Source organism: Anser anser (genome assembly GCF_964211835.1).
Source record: "Anser anser genome assembly, chromosome: 3".
Taxonomy (NCBI): Eukaryota; Metazoa; Chordata; class Aves; order Anseriformes; family Anatidae; genus Anser; species Anser anser.
In genome coordinates, this window is record NC_139722.1 from 121,300,736 (window position 1) to 121,326,557 (window position 25,822).

Below are 25,822 nucleotides of genomic sequence, written 5' to 3' on the forward strand. Positions count from 1 at the left end.
TCTACCTTTACTTTTCTTCTCCTTGACATTTTCAATTCTGTATCTCCAGCTCAATATTCTTCTTGAAAGCCACTGCTTCTTTAGGTATATTTTCATATTAAACCATAAGAGATTGTATTTTATTGATTTTGTCACGCAGGGATGTCTAATAAATTTTACTGCTTGGGCTTTCTTGCTTTGGGCTCTGTAGTGGGATAGAAAATTCTCTCTTGTAAGACGGAGCCTTCTTTATGCTCTGTGTTGCACAGACAGATGGTAAAAGACACTTCCAGGTTATCATTATTATTATTTTTTATTTATTTACTTTACAGCAGTCAAGAAAGCATCCCAAGAGCCTTACAGGAAGATCTCCTTGTGAACACACAACCCAAGGTCGCTCATTTAGAAACAAACTGTATTACTGGCCATGCAAGGCCAAGAAATTTGTTTTCTTCCTTTCTTCCAAAGCCAACTCATTTCTAAATAAGAAACAGAACACTATTTTCACCATAGCAAATCCTAAACCTCATTAGCAGAACAAGATAAACTAATATTTACAAAAGACCCTCAGGTAAGAAGTGCCTCTTATGGTAAGCAATTCACCCTTTAACCTTTCTACCTAAAGCACTGTATGGTAAGAAGGGGGATATTTGCAACAGATCACTGCTGTTACAGTCAGTCCCCCCTTGATGTTTCACCAGTCATTGGTCCACTATGGATGGACCCTGGACCTGACCTCTTAATTGCTCTTGCTAGATGATGTCTGACACTCTTACAAGCTCCCTGCTCAGGTCCTGCTGGACTGCCCCCGGGGCTGTTAGGCCCCGCTGCCTGTGCTGCAGCCACCCCAAGCTCCTGCCTTGCCTTTCCTCGTGGATTAGCCCCGATCTTGCTGCTCTCTGGCAGGTGTGTAGGATCCTCTAGTGGGATGGTCAGGGTTGAAGACTTGCAGTAGATGCTTTCAAGTGCTAAGTGAAGACATTCATCTCTAAAGCAAAGGCAAATATGGCCTATGGAAGCAAGGAACCATGCTTCATTTTAATCTTTATATCCCAAAAGCTGGGACAATAAGTCAGTATCTCAGCATAAAATACACCTCTTCTTCAACTCTTCAAGAGCAGCTGGATAAACTGTAAGCCATAAGCTTATGTTAGAACACCCAACATCTGTTGTTGTCAAATACAGAGGCAGAAAACGATTTTTCAAGAGATTTTCCGTCCTTCAGACTACTTCAGCCCTATCTGAATGGCACCTCCACCAGTTAAATCACCTGTACCTTAATCTGATTTAGACAACAACTCACTCATTTGCTTAATACAGCAAAATCAAAATAAACATCTAAATATTCTCAGTATGCAGCAGCACCTGCAACCTATATCGACCTGTTCATTGTCCCTGAGGTTTCAAATGAACAGAGGACAATCCTGTAATATCCTGCCCAAACCCTGCCATGCGAACCTCAAGAGAAACTTGTTATAATCCTCTTGATCAGGTGGTGAATTAAAATTATCCTAATAACTTCGTGACTCCAGCTATGTCAGTAATACCATCTATACATCTAAGGAAAAAATGCAACTGGCAGCATAGCTGGAAGCAGACAGGTTTTGCTACTATCCATGCTATTGGTTGAAAGTAGCCTGGATATGTTCACAGAAACCAGAGTTACAGTTGAGTCATATCCTAAATCAACTGAAACCAAAAGGATTCTACTTGAAAAGTCTACTTAATCTAGCAACATATCCCTGAGCAACAAGTGAGAACAAGTTGTTCTTCACAAAACTGTTAGGAGATAGCTAGACTGTCAATAACAGCTAGCGATTAATGGAGCACAAGTCTTAATGTCTTCCAAAGTAAGGCAATTCTTTAAAAAGAGAAAGGAACAGCCAAAACTCCAATCCTCTTCTCTGCCTTTCACTAAGCATGCAGAAAATAGAAAGACAGGGTTGCAGCCTAAGGCATTCCCAGTGCCTACAGACACTCAGGAGCAGCTAAAAATGGCTGAATCTTAGCGAGCAAGTAAAACTCTAGTTAAATTGTCGAGGAATTGTTCTTCTTAGAGGCATGCCTCTCTCACAGACAGCTATTATCCATCCAGAATTATTTTACTGGTAAAACAAAATGAATACTTTGATACCATGCAGATTCACTAGATAATTGAGCAGAGCTTTGAAAATCAGATTATCAAATAATCAAAGCAATTATCCCGTCAAATGCTTCATGAATTATGAGATGAAGGACTCACCCCTTTCAAACTCTTCTTTTTTCAATTCCTATGATGTTAATGTGTAAGACTTTTGCATAGCACAATCAGTGAAACCTGGCATTTGATTTCTGCCTGCAGGTTAATCTTGTCTTGTGCTGAATTTATCTGGAGACCTATAAAGCCAATGGCATTTTCCCACGGAACTCTTTGGAAACTCACAGGTTTCATTAGTTGCTCAGGACAGACCAAAAAAAAAAAAAAATAGTTATCATTGACCAAACCACAGCAGGGAATGTGGGAAAAGGAGGAGGTATAGAGAGAAACTGCTTCTGCAGAACTGCCTCTACCAACCCAAGAAAACTTTTCTGCACAAATCTAGCATACCAGACAACAATTATTGCAAATAAATCCCAAAGGCAGGCTTTCACAAGGCTCTTACACATTCAAATTCAGTTTTATGACGCAAAATTCAGACACTGAATTCATTTTCCCACTGGAAATTGATAGGGAATGGTATAGTATGCTGGAAGCAACCATGCCAGTGGTTTTGCTATGCCTCAGATGCTCATGTCCCAGTTGGCAACTACGAATTCAGACAGGCCACATGGAATAAATACACTTCCCCACAACCGAACCTGCAATGAACTATATGATGTGGTTAACAGGGATGATTTTTACACTTTATTTGTGGGAACAAATTCTCCTGTTCATATACATTTGCAGACTGACATACTAAGCAAAGTGCTAAAAATTCTTTGAAAAACAGCAGCAGCAGAAAGTCTCACGCTACAGAAAGAAAGGCCAGATGAAGCATTTAGGGATCTACCACTTCAGTTACTTCTGTAGCTAATGGCAAGCTAAGGCTGACATGGCAGTCCTATGTATACAAACCTACAGGCTCTCACAATTCTCTGAACATAATGTAATTAGCAATGTGAGCTGAAAAAGTGTATGTGACAAAATACGCTTCCTGTGTTTGTACTTCCTGGCTGTTAGAGGTGACAAGAATATAAATGCTAAAATCTAAAATTATCTATACCATAATTACTGCAATTTGTACTGAATAAAGGTGAAGGCTATAATCACATGCTTGTATAACAGTATTATAAGGTTTACATACAGATATGGATTCTAAAGATTACTACTATATTTTTCTTTCAATATTTATGGAAAGATACATTACTACGGAGAGCAAAGTCCTGGGCAAGAACGCAAGAAATAAGGTCTGCCAATACTTGATCTTTTTTTCAAAAACTATTTTCCGTATGCTTTTCTATACAAGTATAATTCTGCCAGATGTGTTATTCTAGTACCCATCATGGCACTCACTATTTAAAAGCACATTAGTGTTGCAAACAATTTGCATGTTAACCTGTGCTCAAATATCCAGTTCTCTGAAAGAAGACAAAGACAACTGTTAGACTGCTTATATATGCTTAGCGTTTGTCCTAGCATTAGCATGTTAGATTTACTACTCTTACTACATTTTTCCATTGTTATTGCATTTCTCCTACATAAAAACAAACCTACAGGACATATTCTTGATTATTTAAAAAATAAGTCATTTCAAGACTGACAGTTAGTATCCAGAAGCATCCATTGAGTCAAGCCACAAAGCATCAACAAGTTCATTTTTTCACTGGGTCAAATTTTCAAATGCAAAATAAATCTTAAAATATTGTTATATACTATGCTAAGAGACATGGAGCTTGTAGAAACGGAAAGCACCTGAATTAAGAATCCACATATAGGAAAAAACAGACTTTCTAAAATAATGAGATAACATTTGCAGCAAGATTTGTCCCATCATGTTCATTACTGTATGCTACACCCTGCTCTCTAGAGCATGTAAACCTGTGATTTTAACTTGCTTCTTGTTCGCAAGTCTCTAAACATCAATCTCAGCAATCACTGAACTTGTGAAAGGATTGGGACTTTGGTCACAGCAGGGTCAAGCCTTTGGCATAAGCATTGAAGATTTCAGAACAAATTCATTTTAAATAGTCTTAGAAGTTTGTTTTTTGTTTTTGTATTTATTTTTTTTTTTACTGCCACAGTGCTGTTCCATTTGCTACAACTGAACACCAGAAACGTAAAGGCGTCCAGAATTTTGCATTCAATACACATGTACAACCTAAATCTTATATATTAAGTATACAGTTACTGACACACCAGTAAATGACAAAATCCAATGGTAAAACCAGTGGAGTTTCTGGCAGACCAGCTGTGATGCAACAAGCGTTTGTCTTCTGCCGCCAAAGCAGCTCCTAAGCTCCAGAAACTCACCAGTTACACAGCAACTGGCTCAGCAGCCCCGCAAGCCAAGTGCCTCGAAGTTATTGCTTCCTCATCCTTTTCCCTTTTGAAGTAACCCCAGGAGATTAACACAGTTTTACGTTTAATGAAATGCTACAGCTGCACAGTTACAAGTCAGAAAGTGGAAGCAGTCAGAAAGCTAAGATCGCAGCTGAAAAGCTGCCCTAACTGCTCTGCACAAGGTACGCCGGCCTAGTGCTGGTTTGGGTTTAACTTCTCTAACTGTATTCTCTCTTAGCTGGTAGAATTCTGCATCTCAGACAAGATTTTTTAAAACCGTTACACAAATACACAGAGCTCACCCAATTACTTTATAACTATCAGAAGAAAAAGAACAACAACAAAATTAACAAACAAAAACTCCACTAACCATGTCTTGAAAGTTACCAAAAAGCTGTATTTATCTTTCAGTGACCCTTTTGATAATCTCAGAATCTGGGATTATCAAAAATCAGTGGCTTCACCTCATATTCATTCCCTTACCATCAACTGTGCTGGCATTTCATGTTGAAGATTTCTTCCACTTATTACTTATCAAGAGCAACGGAGGTACAGACCACTTAAAAAGAAAGTGAAGATCTTTTCCTTCTCTGGGGGTCACCCAAAAGAAGAGGATGGAGGCAAAAGGAAAGGACTGTGAGATCAGTCCGTGACGGCTAAATAAACAGTTCGTGACTCTTCACTCATTACTACAGGGCAGAATTACTCCCAATAATAAGTGAGAGTAGAGAACTTTAGAAAGGATTAGAAAATTGGTGTCGTATTTTAATAACATGCATCTACATAAAGTTGGGTTGTTGCAGGCAGCGTGGCTGGATGAAACAGGAACTGGATTCACTGAGATACAAAACATTTGTTACATCTCTTTGAAATAAAAAATATTTTTAGTAAAAAAGGCAAACTACTTTGGACTTTCAAAAGCCTGAAATATTTAAAATATTTTGAAAATAAGCTTGCAACAAATAATTTGAATTCAATATATATTCTAAAACGTTTACATACCATTTCTGACAAACTTGAGAAGTACTTTCTGCTCTTTGAGTTTCATACAATTCTTATGCAAAGCAAGAGTCTATTAACACCTACAATTGAGTCTGCTCCAACAGAATTATATTCTGCTACACAGATTTCTGATTAGAAGAGGATATTCTCTTCAGAAGTAAAAGAATACATATGACTCATTGACACTACCGATACCAGCCTTTCCTCCAGACATCTAGACTGAAAAATTGAAACCAGACAGACAGCATGTTGACCTTATGGTTATAAAATGCAATCTTTATTGTCCCATACGTAACGTTCCTGAAAAACCCAACCATCCAAGCAACATTCCCACAGCAGCCTGCAATGCTAACTTCAAGATTCACGTTATGCGTTACTGCAATCTATCTCGCACACTCATGTCCCTGGCTGGGAACAGCGTATGGAGAGACGCAGGTCAGGTGGCAACTTTGGATCGAAGATTTAAGCTTATTTAGACATTCCTGCTGCTTTGGATGTGGATATTATATTCCATGACCAAATGGATGCATGACAAAAAGCAGACCAGTGGAAGGCGAAGCTGGCTCAATTATGATCTAAAATCCTTCAAAAATCATAACCAGTCTTTTTGTGCTTTAGACAGTGATAGATGTGAATATGTACTTATATTCAGACCTCCATACATCATATACAAATACACAAATTATTACATTCTGTTATATGGACTAGAAGTCAACAGCTTTAGCACTTTAGAAATCTTGCCTACACACATCCTTATCTTCATGAATGAACCTATAAATGCAAATATACATTTTAACTGCTCTTTGGCAATCTCTGCATGAATTTACTAATATTTTAAGACAGGGACTCATCATTAAGAATAGAAATGTCTTGATACTAGGTGCTTCCCTTAACACCATTTAGAGATTTTTACGCACGCGAAAAGTTTCAGGAAGAGTGATGGGAAACTGTAAGCAAAGCCAACAATGAAAGCCCCACGAAGCCTGGCTTCTCTACCCAGATGGAGGTGGGAACAGGGGACCCACACAAGCATGAGCCCTTCACCGACCCTGGATTCAGGTAAGGAATGATAAATAGTCAATTGTTCCTCTACTGTCCTTTGAAAGAAAGAAGAGACAAGAAAGCGGGGAGAAATTGGGAGCACTGGTCATCACAGATTTACAACACTCAAACTTGCAGAACTAGCAGAGAGGAGAGAGCATCCCTCTCATCAAGGCAGGGATCAGGAAGGAAAAGTTTTCTGTAGAAACCAGCACTCCAGTACAACTTCAAAATTGTGAACCTCTAATAAAAGATGAAGAAGGAAAAAAAGAGAATCTTACACTGGAAGTTCTCATATCTCAATTAAAGAGCCCATTTGCTCCTGTTTCTGATTGATGACAAACAAAAAGTACATTCATTACACAGACCACTGCGAGTGAAAACCAAGGTATGGTCTTAACTAAATTTCAAAATATAATCAGAATGTCATTAACAAATTAGCAGTGTAGCTGGGTAAATGGCAATTGTGTAGGCCTAAAATAAATAAATAAATAAACAAACACACACAGGGACTGTTAAAATGCTGGTATTTATCTGCCTCTGGCACAATCTCACCCTACTTCAGCTTCCTCAGTCTTTCAGAATTTGCACGTGACACATTTCAGTTAGATACACAGTTCTCACCATCCAGTTATTTACATAACAAGAAATGTGCAGGCATATAAAATATAATATATTTTGAGACTGGAAGACAGACAGTTTCTGCCTCTGAAAAGACAGACCCTTTTTTTTTAAGCCTTCCCAATAAATCAGTTTTCCAATGCATTCCTTTGGGAATTCAGTGGCAGCAACATGAAATGCAAGATCAGCAAATTATTAAAATACTGATGTAGTAACTCACAGCCAAGCAACTAATGAGCTGTAAAGTTCACTTCTAAAAGCAGGACACTCATATATTAAGCACCATCCACCGTATTTTCTCTGTTCATTATAAATATTAATTTAGAGTTGGAAGGTGAGCGATGCAAAATAAAAAGCATCTCTGATGGCTTCTGATAACATTGCTTTTAAGAACCACATTTCTTCGGAACAAAATATAGTAACTACGAATGCAACTTTGCCAAGTTTGGTATTAAAATGTATTTTAGTGTCATAACGAATGCCAAATTAAGCCACTGACAAATCAGCAGGAGACAGATGACTTTCAATTTGCCGCACAAACTGAACTCCTACCCACTTTGCAAAACCAATCCAAAATTATCATAAAGACTATTTTAAAAAGGTAAAAATATGGAAACCATCGATCATTCACATACGTAACATTGATAATGAAATTCCTTCAAAGAAAACAAACACCAAGTGTTTACTCCAGTGCACAACATTATAAGTTTCATCCGTCACAATGTGCTTGTCCCCTCCAACAAACAAAGGCACCATAGTTTGTGGAAATGCTGACGAGCAGAAGAAACCAGCTGTGTATTAGTGAGGTTTCTTCTGCCAACAAACTTGCCATTTATTTGTGGGGCCTCAAAGTCTCAAAGCAGAAGTGGACACAACACAACAGCCTGTACTGTATAAAACAGAGAAGACAACATCAGTGCTGCAGGGAACAGGGTTTCCAGAACAGGTACTTCAGTGACAGGGAGAAAACTACCACAAACGCAGCAGATGACACGATCAAACACTTACCTCTCTTCTTTTGAACTTTAGAATGCTTTGTACTTAGCAAAGATATGCATATTGAACCTGACTGATAATTTACCCGAGACTGTTTTAAAGTGGAGGCTAAATAAAAACTGGAAGAAGATGCTAATAAAGCTACAGATCTGTTGTTTCAGAAAGTAACATAGCAAACATTTCTTTCAAGCATATTAGAAGCCAAAGCACATTAATGTGCTTCTCCAAAGAGCACCATATTTTAGCAAAAGCTATATTGACAAACTTGTAAGACTTGGTATTTGCTCTGACTTACACAGAAATTGTTGAGAATGGAACAGATAACTCAGTAAAACATACTATAACGAATCTCCTACATGGAAATTAGAAATTTAATTATCTGTATAGTTAAACCAATAATTCTGTTAATGTAGTTGATGTTAATCTCAGTAAATTTACCTAAGACCAGATAGATGGCAACAAAAAAAAGCCAATAAGAAAGAAATCAGCACACTAAAATGGGAAATAGATTGAGATTGCCAGCATGACGGCAGACAGAGTGAAGAAGCAAAAAAGAATAAAAAACGCTTATTTCAAGGATATATTCTCCGTATTTGGGAAAGAATTATTTACCTGTAACTGTTCTCAGGAGATGCACGGAGGTAATATAACACCAGGGCCCCTATGTCTCTTGCTCAAAGCTGGTAAGAAACCTGCAGAAGGCATTACTGCCTTTTTTCTGACCTGCTAATACCACTCCTAAATTATTATGCTTCTTCAGAAAAAAATAAAACAAAAAAACCTCCCCGCTGTAACACCAAAAAGCATGACTTTTTTCAGCCTGTGAGTCACAAATGCTTAATTCAAAAAGCTGACAATAACATGCTGCAGCACAAAGGACTTTTTAATAGAAGCTTTAAGAGCATCGGATTCCTCCTGAATCTGATTACTACATGTAATGAAGCTGCAATGAAGTTGATCTCCCTCTGACATAATTGAAAAAGTCAAATACAATTGTTCCTCAATGTACTATCAGGACTCTGAAAAAGACTACTTGAACACATTTTCCTAAATGGGGAAGCTCAGTCTGCAGAGGGATACAGGTAACCCTTTTCTATTTCACCTGGATGACTGTCTAGCCATCTTTTCAGAAGCTAGGATATTAGGGTAGCTAGGATATTAGTGTCGACATCCTAGATCTCTGACATACAAGAGGAAATAGCAACTTCTTTGGATCAAAAATATCACCGTGATGTTCATTCACAAATAATATTCTTAAAAGCTTTTGTAGAAAAAGAATGTTTCAATTTTCTCTTCATAATTCATTTTGCCCTTTTAAAATTTCCTGACAATCAGAAAAGATGACTGCAATTTTCTTTTCTTTAGGTTTACATTTCTTTAGATACTTGGTGTGTGGTAGTTTCAAATTCTGGTTTTCATTCTTTTTTGGAATTAAAATGATCTTAAGTTTCTGAATCTCCACAAGACACGGATTCTGGATATTTTACTCTTTAAATCTCAAGGTCTTCCCATGCTCAATCAGTTTTTAGCTTAAAAATACATTAGGGTAGACCAAGAAAGCCTTCCCACACTATTGCATCGTGCTCTCTCAAACATTAATGCATTACTACATAGCATTTGAACACACAGCCCAGGCTTCTTTACTTTTGACAACTCTCAAATCAGGATCACTTCACTCACTTGAATGATTTATTTCTTCTAATATCAAATGGAACAAAGAGAAAGGAAGCAAAGTATTAATAATTAAAAGCTAGATGTGGAAACCAAAAATCGTAATTCTACAAACGCTCACTCCAATGAACTAAGGCTCTGTCAGGCACAGCTCCTCATATCCTGAATGCTCAAAGTCTCAAAGGTGGTCAGAAAGATCAATTTTCCATTTTGCAGAAACCTGGAAGCCACTATTACAAAAGGGTATCTGTGGAACAACGCACTTCTTTTAAATGAGGAGTTGTCAGGATGACATGATATGACTGCAAGTATTTTGCAATGAACAAAACAGCAACCTCCAGGGAACGACGCCAGTCAGCAGTAAAGGGAATTAATGGTTAGAGGCAGCACATTTAGTTGCAGCTTTCACTGTAGCAACAGCGTGCAACAATCCATCCTTGCTCTAGCAGCCTTGGAGGTTCAAACTACCAAAGGGCTTGCCAATCTTACTAGAAGCATATGGCTAAGAATAATGTTTTTGTGTAAGTATCTTTCAAAAAACAAAAACCAACCAACCAACCCTACTCCCCTCCGCTGCCCCCCCCCCAAAAAAAACAAACAAACAAACAACAACAAAAAAACACAACACTTATTTTCAATTCTCTATCTCCAGCCTTTCCTGCAAAAGGACAATTACTAAGACTTACCTCTGGGTACTTCAACTTCAAAGTTTTATGCATTTCCCGAAAACGACTGTACCGCCTGAATACTGTCCACGTCTCATCCAGGACTGTTATCTGTATCAGATAATATAAACAGAAAAATCAGAAGTAAAACCACACAACATACTACACAAGACACTGTGCAGTATACAAGGTTATCAGATTAAAATGGGTGATTTTAGTTTCCTTAAATTCCATAGGCTTTTATAGGTTTACTTTTTTTTTTTTTTTATTACACTGACAGAGTATTTTGTTTTGTTTTGTTGTTTTTAAAATAAGGATAACTGATTGCAAATTTAAAAACTGAACACACGTATTCCACATTCCAGAGTGGTTTGACAAGTCTGTAAACACATTAAAATATCCCCAATCACTCCTTGGTGCAGTTATGACGCTCACAGCATTACAATCAGTGGGTGTTCCACTAACGAATATCACCCAGCACGAGTGTAGTGTAGCCTCTCTGTATGTTCATATAAACTCCTATATTCTCATATGTGTATGCATACATGTATATAGAGATACACACAAATACATTAAATACATTTCTCATACACACAGTTCATTACCATGTAGAACGTCGTTCCAATTTGTATGGTAAATATATTATATATATAAACATAGACATATAAATATACATACATATATATATAAACCTATATATATAGGTTTTCAGTAGAAGATATTCCTTGAAAATACTCTGGGCCTGTATCATCAGTATGTTGATGAAAATCCCACTTATACAAGAAAATTCATTAAAATTAACAGAAATGTTCCTGTGAAAAAGCACATAGCAACTTCCAAAGAGGAAGGCAATCCAACTACCCACATTTGCCATCAGTTATATACCAAAACCTCACTGGAACTGCAAAAGTGAAATAAAAATTTCAGTAAAAGAAAATTTTTTCACTGCCTGAAATTAGGTGTAATGAAGGAAATCTCTAAGTGGGTCATAAAAGTGATATGACTGGAGCCTTTGATTTTACAACAAAGCCCTTCTGTAGCTCTGATGGTCCAAGGCTATCACGAAACGATGCTACAGGGAGAGGTGGGCATTTTTCTACACTGACTAACATGGCTGGAGAAAAATAGCTGGCATTGCCTACACCTGAAAGCTTGTTGTTGTTGTTTTTTGTTGTTTTGTTTTGTTTTTGTTTTTAAATCCAATGGGCCTAATATAAGATACGGCCTCTGTCTAGCAACAATTTTGCATGGGAAGACCAAAAACAAGTATGTTCATAAAATGCATTTTACAAAGACATGGGCTTGGCTTTTAATAATAAAGTGACTCCTAAAAAGAACAGACAGCTCCCTCACTGCTGAGCATATCACAAAGTTACAGGGTTATGGAAAGCGGGAATGGACCAGGATAACTAAGTAGGATAAAATGAAAGTGGGACAAGAAAGCCAGAGGAAGCCAGCAACCACGGAACATTGTTGACAGCTGCTAACTCAGGCTTTCAACAAGCCGATCTCTGGTACACCCTTCGCCATTTCCTCTGCCCTTGTTGGGGCATACAGAACAGTGAAACTGGGAGAAGTGCTTTGGAAACCAAAACATATTTTGTCATATGACATCAGCAACCAGGTTTTGTTTTGTTTTCCAATTTTTAGCTAAAAAGATACGTAAACAAAACTGGACTTCTCAAAATATACATTTGCTTTTCACAAATATGTACTTTTCACAAATAGCAGTTGGACTAGATGATCTTGGAAGGTCCCTTCCAACTGAACTAGTCTGTTCTAAAGCGTATGTTTTTCTAGCATATCTCCTCAATGCAAATTCATTATTTCTGATAAAATTCATCTTTCATGTCACCAATAAACTTGACTGCTACTAGGATGTCTGCATGATGGTCTATACTCCCTCATAAAAAAAAAATCATGCAGTTTCCCTCCCTCAGTAGACTGTTAGCAATGTCTCAAGCCTTACAAATCAAGTGAATGGATTTAACATGCATGGGCAGGTTTAACTACAAACAGAGTAGTGATTCAGGAATATGCATGCTAGGCTGATCTTGATTAACCTATTAACCATTTTGTTCTGAGTAATTACTCAGAACTCAGTAAAGCGCTTTGTGACTTAAATGTTCAAGTAAACATTAGCATGCGACGGATAATCATAAAATAAAGATGCGACTCATTATTTCTGCTTTGCTTTAATTCTGTATTGCCAACTGAATTGTGAAATTCTGCTGTGATGGATTTCATTTGTACACAGTCTCAATGCAGAAGTGACCTCTTTTTTCCCTAGAGTTTTCACAGAAGCGTGCCTTTAGGGGAGCAGTCTAGCACAACACGTCCACGAGTCTTCCAGCTGCAAAGCCTGGGGAAGGGCAGGTATGTCAGCTTGCCAGCGAAGTCGTGTGTGCATGACAGACGTCTAGGCAATGGGGCAGTGTCAAATTTATCTAACTGCCTGCAGCCGATTTTATTAAACTTCTTAAGGGAAGCTAATAAATACAACTGTTTTAACTACCTCTTCAGGAATACTTGTTAGAGCTGCACAGGAAGGAAAACAGCAAAGCCACAGACAGATCTGCACTGCCTAGAGCCTGATGCTTGCTCTCTAGAGCGTTTGGTGGCTTGGCTCGACTTGGTTCCCTTCGTCCTCTTCATTTACTTTCCCACTTCGTGTATGAGACTAGCAAGTAAACACACTCCAAAATTTTATTGTTGCTAATGATGGTTTTTTCCCCTTTGTTCAGGTGAGATGCCATTAGCCATTCTCCCCTTCCATACCGCAGATATTATTGGAAAATGAATTTCAAAGCTTAACAAAATCTTAGCCATTCCCCAAAGCTCCACAGTAATGTTGTTATTAAAACAGATGGGACCAAACTCCACTCATATAAACAGGAGAATAATAGTGCACACGACACAGCAGTAACATTTCTAGAACACGGTCTTTTAATCCTACAGCTGATATAGCCAGTTTGGTCTGGGATTCCTTTCCCCCTATTTAATAAAGATGTATGACAGATAATATAAACTCTGTACATATGGGACTAGGACAAATGTAGATCTTTTGAACAATACCAAGTAAACTAAATTTGGATAGCCATTGACTTTTTATTTGTAATTTACTAGTAGTTAAAGTATTTTCTTAATTAAAATATGCACAGTTGAGTAAATCTGCAAGATGTTTTGAAATCATTCTTATCTGGACACTTATGCGATCTATGAATACAGCATATGAAAATCTAGAACTTGCAATGTACTAAGGAATTTATCCAGACCCGTTTCTTGGAACTTTTTTTGATCAATCTTTAAATATGTTAGTTCAATTGTGTTGAGGGAAGGCTGGGCTTTTTGTTTGGTTGGTTGTTGTTATTTTTGTTGGTTTGTTAGTTTTTTTCTAATTTAGGTCCACATAGGGCATGCATCTTTTCCTTTAAGAGCTGTGTAATAATGAGCACTGTTTCTGCTTTACTCCAAAATTCTACAATAGCTCATAGAGCTCAGGAGAAAACAATGACCAAAAATATCAACATGCTGAGCAGACCCACCACAGCACTTGGCTGAATGGATCTGGAAAACAAAACAACACTGCTTTGGGGTGCGTCTGCCCGGATCTTCTGTAGAGAACACATCAACAATGACTGAAAGACTTCAAAACACAAGAAAAAGACAGTTTTGATGAAATATCAAACAGGATAAAGAAAATGAAAGGAGTCACAACAACTAGGGAAAGCTGAATAAAAATGAGAAGGCTTATATATGCAGAACTTTGGTTCTTGTCAAAGGACCCCCTGCAGGGCTGTGCTTGATTCCTGGCTTGGCTTCCATCACCTGCCCTCAGGAGACCTTCTTGTGTCTTCGAGCTGGAGGTTCCCCCTTCCCTACCACCTTGCTGCTCCTTCTGCCTTCCAAACGTGCTGTCTGTAACCACAGGTACTCTCTGAAACAGATGCCAACAATCTTTACAATGTAGAAAATCTTCCCAAGTGCTGTTTCTGCTGTGGCCTTGCCTGAATATTCTGTGTATCACAGCAACATGAGAGGAAGAGAAGAACATAAGAACAGTGTTCTGGTATTCTGATTCAGGTCTATGATAACTATGTTTAGATCTGATTAAGTTACCACTGCTTCAGCACGTCTTTAAAGACTGCATATAAAACTGTTGCCCAAATGGAAGTTTATTTGGAAATTTACCCATTAATATTGAATATTTAATAGCAGATCATAAACAGCTCCACAATTTCTCTCGCTGTAAAAGAAGGTGCTAACTTAAATCTAATAAAGAATGTTTTTGTTTCTATTTCAAATTCTCTCCTATAGGTTCTCATGGGCCTTGCTCAATATCTTGAAATCTGACATATCCATTGAAAGAACACGAGTGGACAGAGCACCTTGCTGGCTCATTCTCAAAGGTTATATATGTCTAGATGGACAAGATGCTGCACCTGCACTAAAATTATTTTTGGATGGTATATCAGGGTTGGAAGACTTATGAACTGACCGCAACACTGCTAAGAAGTGTAAAACTTATTCCCACTCTTTTAGCATATTAGATACGTTTTCACCTCTTATATACTACTTCATGTCCTGAGAAGAAACTTACATAGAATATTTTTCAGATTTGTTCCTCTATACAGCAATAAGCCAGCATTTATCTACAACGATTAGAAACATCTGCTGATGGAAAAATGCATCTGAGATATGTATGAGATATGATTCAAAGGTTTGGGGACTGTCTTACAATGCAACTCCATCATCTCTTGACTCTTTGTCGGGTAACTCTGTTGTTACATGCAAACAGGTCAGCTACCCATATTTCCAACAAGAGCAACCTTGGTAAAGAAAGCTCATTTGGATAGCGGCAAAGGGAATGAGATGAACACCACCCCAGCTCCTTCCCAAGACTGACGTACAATCTAATATGCCATCACCTGAAAATTAACTTGAGCAAAGTAAAGCAGGGCTAAAACAAGGAATTATTTCAACAACTGACACTGCACCCTGACCCGTCAAGAAGGGGTGAAAGAGGTACACATTCTTTCCTCCCTGCCTGTAGAAAGACAGATCAGAGATATAAGCTCTGCTAGGAAAACATTTCACATAGAAAAGTTTGTGGAAGCTCTGCAGATTGTAGCTTGGAGCCAAATCCTGACCACAGCAAAAGCAGCCCAGTGTAACATAGATCTGGAGGCAAATGAAAAGCAGCATACACAGTTGATTGATTTGTGTAAGGGAATAACTGTAAGAAATATTCCAAAGACTGCCAAATTAAGGTCCATAGGAGCTGCAATAAAAATATTGCTCTAAGGAAGTTGATAGCAATGGAATACAATTTTTAAAGTGATAGCCCATTCCCTACTCTGTATGTCATCATTTCCTTGCTACGAACTTCATCAAAGCAGTTATTTAAGCAGCAGTTTCTTTCATAGGCAGCCTAGAAATGGCACAGGAGAAACAGCAAGATGATACTGACGAGTACGACACAAGAGAACAGCCGCTCCATATACACTGCTCTCAGCCACAGGATTGCATCTGGTCATTCCATGCCATCAGAGGTCAGTCTGCAAGCCTTGCTCCTCATGGCAACAAAACACAAGCAACTGCTGAAGCCTAGTTTCGTAAGCACTTGTACCTGTTCTTGAGACATCATCCTGTTCTTTGCTAGTTAAGAATCACACTCCTTTTAAATTTTTCCCCGTTACCTTTCCTTCTGAATAAGTTCAAGTCTTCCTTCATATATTCTTTAACTATCCCTCTATCCCAGGACATTGCACATGCTTCTGTGGGTTTTAGGGATGAAGGAAAAGTACTTGGAAAAGAAATCCACTGATTGTTACTAAAAGTACAAAACATTTTTTTATTTTTTTTACCTTTACTAACCATTATCCAGTTTTGTAAATCTTATTTGCTGAAAATAGTTGGCAACTAGAACAGTTCTTGGGAAAGTTTCACATGCACTTACTTTTTTCTCATCATCTCTGATGGCTATTGGGCTTTTACTGGCCCCAGCAAAGTCAACACTCAGAAGGCAGAAGGAAGTATTCCATCCACAAACAGTGCAGTGTGTTTCAAGGTGAAAATTTAATTAGCATAAACTGAGCTAAAATTGACCATCTTAATGAAAGACTTTGCGAAAGAGACCATAAGCATAGCTCAAAAACAGTCTTGCACACTATGAAGGCAGGTCACTCCAACTTTCACCACCTAATGAAGCATCTGGCAGTACATTCAGTGAAGAAGGCTGCCAATTCAGTCTCTGATGCCATGTACATCAGTTATGCTACGTGTCCACATGCACTCAGAGCACATTTCCAATTAGATTTCACATCTTGCTTTGAAAAAATACTGGCTTAGTACCAGAGGAAACATAATGAATATGCATTTTTTCCAGCATTTCTGCACAGGAGATTAGCTGAGAAAGACACTAGAATGGAGGGGAAACAGATAACAGTTTGGAGAAGGGAGACCTATTGTAAATTAAGAATCAGAACAACCAAGGGCCAGAAATGAAATGAACTTTTGTTGTGGATAAGTGAAAAATACTTAAATTAGGCTCTCATTACTACAGGTAAGTATTTCAAGTCTAATAATTTTCTATACCTTCCGCTTACATCTCAGTAAGACCTGGAAATTTCCATCCCAAGAGCCTGACCACCAACTTGCTGCATACAACTGATCCATCTGGAAAATACTTGTCTTGAGAGTATCCTGTATTGTGCATGCCTTATCACAACCCCTCATATTTCACAGTACTGAGGCCACTTAGACAAAGGACAAAAATTGCACATTTGGAATACATTTCCTTGGGGTTAGTAAGGTGATTTCTGGAATCTGGAGGTTCTCAGGTGTGTTTCCTATTGCTGGGTCCACCTTTGCTAACTGTGATGTTGTCAAAGAGAACACCAATGGCTGGACAAAGACAACTAGCAGCTAACTTTTTTAACGAAACATTTTTCTGTTATTATTATTACTATGATGCTACTGTTGTACAAATACAAAACATTAAGGAGAAGCAACTGAAAAGCACTTACCTTTATTTCAAACTCATAGTGTTCATCCTTTCCCTGCCCACACAGGACATAGCGCGGAATACTAATTTTAATTGGGTCCTTTAGGTCATCTGGATTTGCTCCCAGAGAACGACAGACCATCCGCTTTCATGTGCATACCAAATAGGGAGAACAAAGGAAAACCAAAATCACTACGTAAAGAAGAAAAAAAAAAACCTTCACTAAAAACAAGAAAACATTCGCAGCCAGAAGAGCTGGGAGAAGAGAGCATGGAGGTGGCAGAAACTATTTTGAAAACGAAGGAATTATTTGAAAACAAATTGGATCTGCTTTTATAAGCAAGCCCTAGCATTTTGTTATGCATGAAAAATATGAGGTAAAATTCCTTTACAATATTGCTTACTCTTTCAAAAGGCATTTCCAGCTTAGATATCAAAAATAAAGAAAAACAGAAGACTTATTAACCCTCCTTGAAAAAATACATATATGAATCATGCCTTTATTTTTCATATGTATTTATATTAAAAAATCTGTTTCAAATATGCAAAGCTGCAGGGTATCTAGCCAATTAAGAAAGATCTTAGACAAATCTAAAGTCACTTTACAATTAAACAATAACCTAGTAATCCACTCTCAAAACAGTTTCCTACCGTTTCCTTTAAATCTCATTATAGAAAACTCAAGTATGATAAGTTTACAATGTCTGAACAAAGCTGTGAAGAGTTACTTGTAACAAAGGTACATTGGTCTAACAGCCAGGTAGGATTTCTAATTGTGAAGTTTTGTCAACAATAAAATCATTTTGCAATTGAAAAGCTCAATGTTTTGCAGTGACAGTGTCCAAAAAGTAGCATAACCATTTGTAGGCAATAAAAGTAAGAACTGCCTTTTGGGAAGTCATCCACTAACTCAACTGAAAGTACTTGGTCTGAAAACCTTAATTGTACTTAAAGAAGCAACAACACCATTGCAAATATAAGTTAAAAAAAGTTGAAACACTATCACTTTAAACTTATGACCACGCTACATATTTGTTTTTAGTGATGCTATCCATCACTTCATCCATAACTGTATTCTCAACATTGACTTTCAGTAGTTTAGTAACTACCATGAGACATACTGCTTGGTCAAAATCCTTCAGTCTTGACCAATACTATCCAGAAATGTGAATGTGGTTCACAGTTCTGCTTCGTGACACTTGGCCTCTCTGTAGCAACTCTCGGTGACCAAGTACACGTTATACTTCATGATACTATTGAAAACAGCAGCAGTGAAGTTTGAAACCATGGGTAGATGCCCCTCTGAATGCTGTTACAGGTAACTTTTTAAAATCCTCATCAGGTTATTGAGAAGACAGGTTATCTCATTATTTTGTTAGTAGTCAATTATAAATGTCATTTTCCTTAATGATAACATTAATAGTATTGGAAAAGAAAATACAAAGGAGGTGAGTTTTAGTTTCAATCAACTGATTTTAGCTAGAAGTTGTTTTCCACAAATATTCTTCCTTACTGAAAATTTAAAACAAAAAGGTTGGGTTTGAATGGATTTTTTTTAAACGATCTTTGTTTACATAACAAAATTTTTTCTTCCCTCCATTTTGCTCTTCTTTCACTTCTCCCCAAGTTACTAGCTTTTTCAAGTAAATCTCAGCTTTCCGGAGTGTACAAATGTAAGCACTTCTTTCCTTGGGGGAAAGAGGAGTTCATTGCCTTGACAACAATATGATCCATTTTAAAACAACAAGAAAACCATAAAGTCACTCTTAAAACCACCTCTGTCAACACATAATTTATTGGCAATCATTTTCAGGAAACTATTACAGCTAATAGAAGAATAATTTCAAACACAATGTATTGTGAAAAACATGTCCTAATACATTAAATAACTCTTTGATAGTGATAAACATCCATCATTATGGTATGTTTAATTTACAGTGGAATAAAAGATATTGAAGTCATTTTCTCCATAAAAATGCATAATATCTAGCAAGTTAGATTTCAAAACAAAGAAGAAAACCATGTTATCTGGAACATAACATGCACAAACATTTTTTAAAATGTGGGGTATCATCTGAAAAGCAATTAGTTACAGTAATTGCTGTCATTTAGCAGCCTTGATTTAAGACCATCCTCACAGACAGTGCCACGCTTCAAGTTTACTTTCAGCAAGACTGAAGAAATGCCTTAACAGTGTGAGTAAGGGAGCCACTCTCTAAGTGAGCTGCTGTGATGTTCCACTCCAACACAACTGTCTACTCCATGGTCTGTGAGATATTTGTGTGTGTGTATATATACACATATATTTGTTGTTAAAAACAAAAACTATACATCAAAGTAAAATGACATATTTTGCTCTCATCTTTGGAATTGCTTTAGGTAGCATAAAGTTGTGATTTTTTTTTTTTTAAATCATAACACAACTTGCTATCCAAACCACCCTTCATCTTTCCAGCCACAACTTCCCCATCCAAAGCAAGTTATGTCCTTTTAAGTGTCAAGTGAATTACATTATCATGTCTTAACGTATGGTAAGAACAAATGGGAAACGTTCTTATACTAGTAGGGAGACTGAAGTCTAACTGTCTGGTAGAAGATTACACCTCTCCTGGCAATATGTTTACAGCATTTAGAATTTCAGATTAGATGCCACCATTTTTTCTGCCAAGGACCATCTTCCTCCAACAAGGCAGATGGCACATTCAAGCAACAGGATCCAAAGGTATTCAGCTCCCATTGCAAGGGAAAAAACAAAAGATGGGAAACAATGGCTTCTTTATTTTTTGAACATCGGCTAGGAGTAACAAGGAAGGAGTAACCTTTTACTGAGCTCGAGGCAAGCCTTGACAAGGGGAAATCTTCTATTTTTTTTCAATAGTTTCATTATTTTTTGGTACGTGATACTAAAGAGCCAGAAAGAGATGCAGTCTCACAGCATCATCAACCCCACTGGTAAACATGAGAAAGTGAGGAAATTCAGGCCAGGTATCTGACACATTACATGGAGATGATTCTAGGATTAAATTTACTCCACCCTTCAGGCAGTATCCCCAGTTGCTAGCTATCCATTTAACATCACAAGAAACATGTACACAAATCATAAACCTGAAACGGCTGTCTTACTGTAGTTATAGTGATGTGACCAAAGGTCAACAAGCCAAAGCATAACGTCTGTTTACACCCTCTAACCTCCTTCATTTTAACATCACATTTTCCTTAAGCACTCATATCAAAGGACTGTAAGGCATTCTGTTCGTGAGAGTACAAGTTAACTGCTGGACGAAGTAGATAGGAATGACTCAAAAAAGCCATATATTGTTTCTCTGCAAGAGAAGAGTGGGGTGGCGGGGTGTGAGGAGTGGAAATTGAAAAAGGGTATTGGATGTTCTCTCCGTTTTTGTTCGTCTGACTCACTGCTTCCATGTAGCCTACACTCTCTTGGCTGTAGGCAAAGGTGGGAAACCCAAGAGAAAAGAGAGGCGGTAAATCTACCAATCCCTGGTACCTCAGCCTACGTGACTTAAAATATGCCACACGACAAACTTTAATCGAAGAGCATATTAATCCTAATGTGAAACTCTAAAGCAGAAAAGAATTGCCAATAGTGTTCTTCCCAAAACTGTAAGAATGAAAGCCATAAACATCCTTACTATTAACACCACATAGTGGTGTACCATAGGCTTAAACGCACCTTATGGTTCAGACACATTTATTGCAAATGTTTTGAAGCATTGAGATCAAGGGCACGACATAGATGAGAAGCATAAAAAACAAAGATACTCAGAAAGATTAAGGAAAAGGCAATCAAGGAGGAATGGAGAAGACATTAATTAAGACGGATAGGAGATGGAGGAAGACAAAAACAACAGCCAAAATGGAAATCAGAAGACACAGCTGTAATTATAGTTTTGATCCAATACCACTTAAAACAGAACCATTTAATTTCCTCACCTTCCCAAGGAAATGTACATACAGCATATTAGAGACACACAAAAAGTAAGCAATCAAGTAATAATGATTTTTGGTAAGATGTGTGTACACATCTTTAAGGTATTCCCTTAAAGGCTCAAAGGACTCTTTTGCCTATTGATGGGGAAAAAAAAGTATTTTATCAATATTCATTAGCCTCCTATTTTGAATGTATCTAAATGTATTTCGATTTCAACACCTAGTCAGATGCATAATTAGCCAAACGGCTTCTTCACTTGAACTGAATGTTAATTTCCAGATTTCCGATGGGATATGCAAACTGCTTTGAAGAATTGATGGGATGACTGTCATTTGAGTATTTATTTCTTTTTCACAGTATTTCAAAAAACCAATTCCTGAATCAGATCCAACCTTGCTCCTTCTAGAAAACACAAGCTCAATTTTCGTGAAATTCTCTTTGTCTGGCAAAACTACACATCGAATATCCTTCAAACTGTACAACTGAAGGCTGTCAAATTGTGATCGCTGGCATGAAGCATCCAAAAGGTTAGGTGCAGGATAAAAGATACTGTTTTCCCTTAGGAGACCTATATGAGTAGTTGTAAGAACCAGAGATCTATACACATTCTGCTTAGCACAGTCTATTTTCACAGTGGCATACAGCACTACTTGAATATCAGCTAACGAAGGTTTAATACATCCCATATTTTCATGGAGTAAGTACGCCAGATCGGCTAATATAGTTCTGAATTTACAGGTCAAAAGTACTCCATTTGATAAAACTAAGTCATTTACTTCTGACGTCCAGTCAAGTGACATCCGCATCAAATCATCTTTCAAGAGCTGATGATTTAAATAAACAGCATCCTCCGTTGTAGAAATCAAAATGCTCATTATGTCATGGCAAATTCTTTGAGTGTAGTGCTTGTTATAAGTAAATATTGTGAGCAAATCATCTTCGGCAGAAAGAAGACTCACACTCTGTCCAGCAAAGCCAACATGAATCTCCCTTATTGCGATGACTGGAACCTCGTGAAATATTGACAAGGAACTCTGACAGATGTCTTGCTTGACTGATGAAACAACAACATATAAAACAGAGCTGAACAAGAGCAAGCAAGCAGGTTCTGGATCAGGATTTTTGCGATTGCTAACAGCGAGCCAAAAGATACCTTTCAACTCCTCCATACTAATACAAATTTGAGGTAGGGCACAGGTCAAAAATTCGAGCACTTTTTCCAGAGAACAGACCTGGAGTTTCAAAAAGACATCAGAAAAATGCAGAAATGTCTGTCTTAACACAAGACTATTTTCCAGCTCTTCATTTTTACACCCGCATACGCATCCTTCAGTGGGCTTTCTCACATGGGCATCCGAGATTCCTGTGCTTCCACACATCATGACATTCTCTTGCACAGGGGATTCAAGCTGAAAATTTTCAGTATGAGCTTTGGTGTCATCACTAGAGTGGGATACATCTTGATTCATATCAGACTTGAAGAATACATCTACTTGCAAGTTTCTTATAAGTGGCAGACGTTTTATTAATGATACCGCTTGTGCACATCTCTCACTTTTGTCACACAAACTTCCCAACTCCTTAATTTGTTTAGAAACCAAGGTACTGTTGAGCAGCTGTCTGCTGGTATCTTTGTAAAGGCAGGAAAGCTTACTGAAAACATATCCCAGACCATAGGCACTTTCTGGTCTGACATCCAAATGAGAACCTATCAAAGTGGAAGAGATCAAATCAGAGTTTTTTTCATTTGGAAGCTGAGAACTACTAGACTGGTCTTCCATTGCCCGTTGCTCTGTCTTAAATGGTCTGTTTTCTTTACAAGTTCCAGAGTGTATGTTAGACTGAGAAAAGACAAGGCATGATGTGCTGTTAAAACCAGCTTGCTCATTAGCACACATTAAGAATCCTAAAGGAGACAGCTGTTGCAAGTGGGAACAATCAGATTCAGCTCTTGAGCTGTCACAATCCTGAGAAGTAATTATTTTATTGTCAAAATGATTGAAATTTTCAAACTTGCAGAGTGAGTAAGCCACATTATTTAAGTCATGACTTGGTAAAGAAGTAGATAAAACGTTCTGATAAGGAATGTTCTTACTCTTTAAAGTATTACTACTTTCAGAGCGAGTTAAACTACTTTCAGTGTCACAGAGACAAGCAAAGCTCTCCTGTTCTGAATTACCCCTTTCATTCTCAAATGCCTTTTCTGATGTAAAGGGGAAGGAGATTCTTCCAAGCCTGGAAAAGAAATTCCACATCTCTGTATGTTCCTTCTGTCTGTTATGATCTGTTACTCCTGTGTTTTCTCCAAGCAACTCAGAAGCACATTTGTCATCTTTGGAAATAAATGGAAAGTCATAATGTGGCTGCCACTGTTGACTTTTCTGTTAAAAATGCCAAAAGAAGAAAACAAACGTCTTTAAAAGTCTTCTGATTTGAAAATTTCTTTAATTCAGATTTGATTTTGAGTACATTTGTACAATCATCCAAAATTTGTACAATTGCATAATCTCCCGAAATTAGAGAGAGAAAAATCAAACAAAACTGATTGAGGTCTGATTCAGGAATGGTTGATCTTCCCAGCCCACCACTGCTTTTCCTTTTTACAGTATCCATTTCACTTGGTTTGTATTTGTTTTACTCAAAAAACACAGGGAAGTCAAAGGACAATGCAGAAATGTATAAGACCTTTATTATTTTTCCACACATGCACAAAAAAGGAATCCTGTACTATCCAAGACCGTGCAAAAACAAGCACAAGATAATGTCAAAAGTCCAAGATAGTTTAAAAATAACAGTGGAAAAGTCCAAAAGAAAAAAAAAAGTCCAAATGAGAGGGGTTGCAGTCCTCCTCCTATTAAGGTTTAAATCCATAAGGTTATTTAGGAATTACTCTCTGAGTCAAGTAATTAACAACACTTCAAACAAGTTAAGCAACTGAATACAGTGGGAGGGGTCTAAGCTCAGTTTAGGAATGCATGTAGTAATCCTTCATGACATTCAGGTAAATTTGCCCAATGCTACTGTTATCATCACAAACATCCATACAGTAGCGAGTTTACGATGAGTCACAAAATGTGTAGTGGTATTCTGAATTCAAACAATCTCCTTATTAAATGCTTTTATCCTCTAAAAATCAGGAAAGGGATACTGTTCCAAATCAAGATCATGACAAAGCAAGTAAGAAACATCCACAACAACAACACACCTTTCAAATAAGGAAAAAGCTGTGCCCAACCTAAAAAAAATCACTCTAATTGCAAGCTAGAAAAATAAATTGCTGTCTCTATTAGCCATTAATCTTGCTGTGAATTCAAAATTCTAATTATGCAGCTAAACATTAAGAAATTTAATTACAGGGCATGCCATAATTTAAGGCAACCACTTCATTCTAACAAATTATGACCTACCTCATACTTCAGCTTGCGCTGAACAGTGCCATTATTAAGTCTCTCATTATCCTAAGAACAAAAAAGGTACAGGTTATTATTAAATAAAGTGCCTTTCTTGTGTAAGTTCATTTAAAAGTATTTATAGGAAGAGAGTTATTTTTAATAGCTAAAAATAACTGTTTTCTTACTTATATTTATTAAACCACTGGCATAGAAGTCAATCAAGCCAGTCCTCAGATGAGTCAGATTATCAGTTTTTAAATGAGCATTTGTTTCCAGTGTAAACGGTTACAGTTCTTCTGAAGGAAATTTTATCCATGTATTTTAAAGGTATAAAATGAAAATCGTGATTCCACCTGCAAGCTTCTTATTACCATTTACATAATCCTCATTGAAAAGAACTGGAATAGAACATGATACAGCCACTAGAAAATATGAACAGCAAAATCTAAAACTGATAGCCCTGACTTACTGGTTGATTTTTTTTATTTTTTTTTTTTGGTAAGTATGCGCAGGAAAACATGAAAATTATTGAACAACAATAAAATCAGTGGTTACACACAGTACATCGAAGGTCAGGATTTCCTACCAGTCACTGCTCACCTTAAAACTTTCTGTAGACAAGAACAGGGTACCATCATTATCCTCAGCTTTATGATGAATATTTTGGAGCCTTCGCTGCACTTCTTGTTCAATAAAGGCATTTATCCTATAAGACATAGCAAAGCATGAAGCAAAATATATATATATATATATATTCTTAGATAAAATTTAAGACAAGTTAAAAGACTCTCTGAAACACTTAGGAACCCTAAACACTGCATAACTCTTAATTGCTTAATTGTCAGGCTTAACATTAGACCATCTTTATCCCTCAAGGAATGTGGATTTTTGAGCAAGTGTTCATTTAACAGACAAAGGTTAACAAATTTGTTATCACAATTACACAATTCAATGGGCCACAGGTTAAGACACTGCTTTGCA

The 25,822-nt window shown here is 37.3% G+C and overlaps 1 protein-coding gene across 16 annotated transcripts in view; it reads right to left on the minus strand.

Annotated features, from left to right (window-relative positions):
• KIF16B (kinesin family member 16B) overlaps window positions 1-25,822 on the minus strand; it is a 158,143-nt gene that overhangs the window by 29,782 nt on the left and 102,539 nt on the right. For 8 of the 16 annotated variants that reach the window (XM_083829140.1, XM_083829130.1, XM_083829138.1 and 5 more), the window contains 4 exons: window positions 25,442-25,547; window positions 24,857-24,907; window positions 17,523-17,645; window positions 10,516-10,605 (listed from right to left, as the gene is read on the minus strand). In XM_083829140.1, the coding sequence (XP_083685266.1) occupies window positions 10,516-10,605; window positions 17,523-17,645; window positions 24,857-24,907; window positions 25,442-25,547 (370 nt within the window). Of the gene's footprint in view, window positions 1-10,515; window positions 10,606-17,522; window positions 17,693-19,276; window positions 23,831-24,856; window positions 24,908-25,441; window positions 25,548-25,822 lie in introns of those variants that run through there. The other 8 variants (XM_083829136.1, XM_083829137.1, XM_083829127.1 and 5 more) reach the window with 2 other exon arrangements.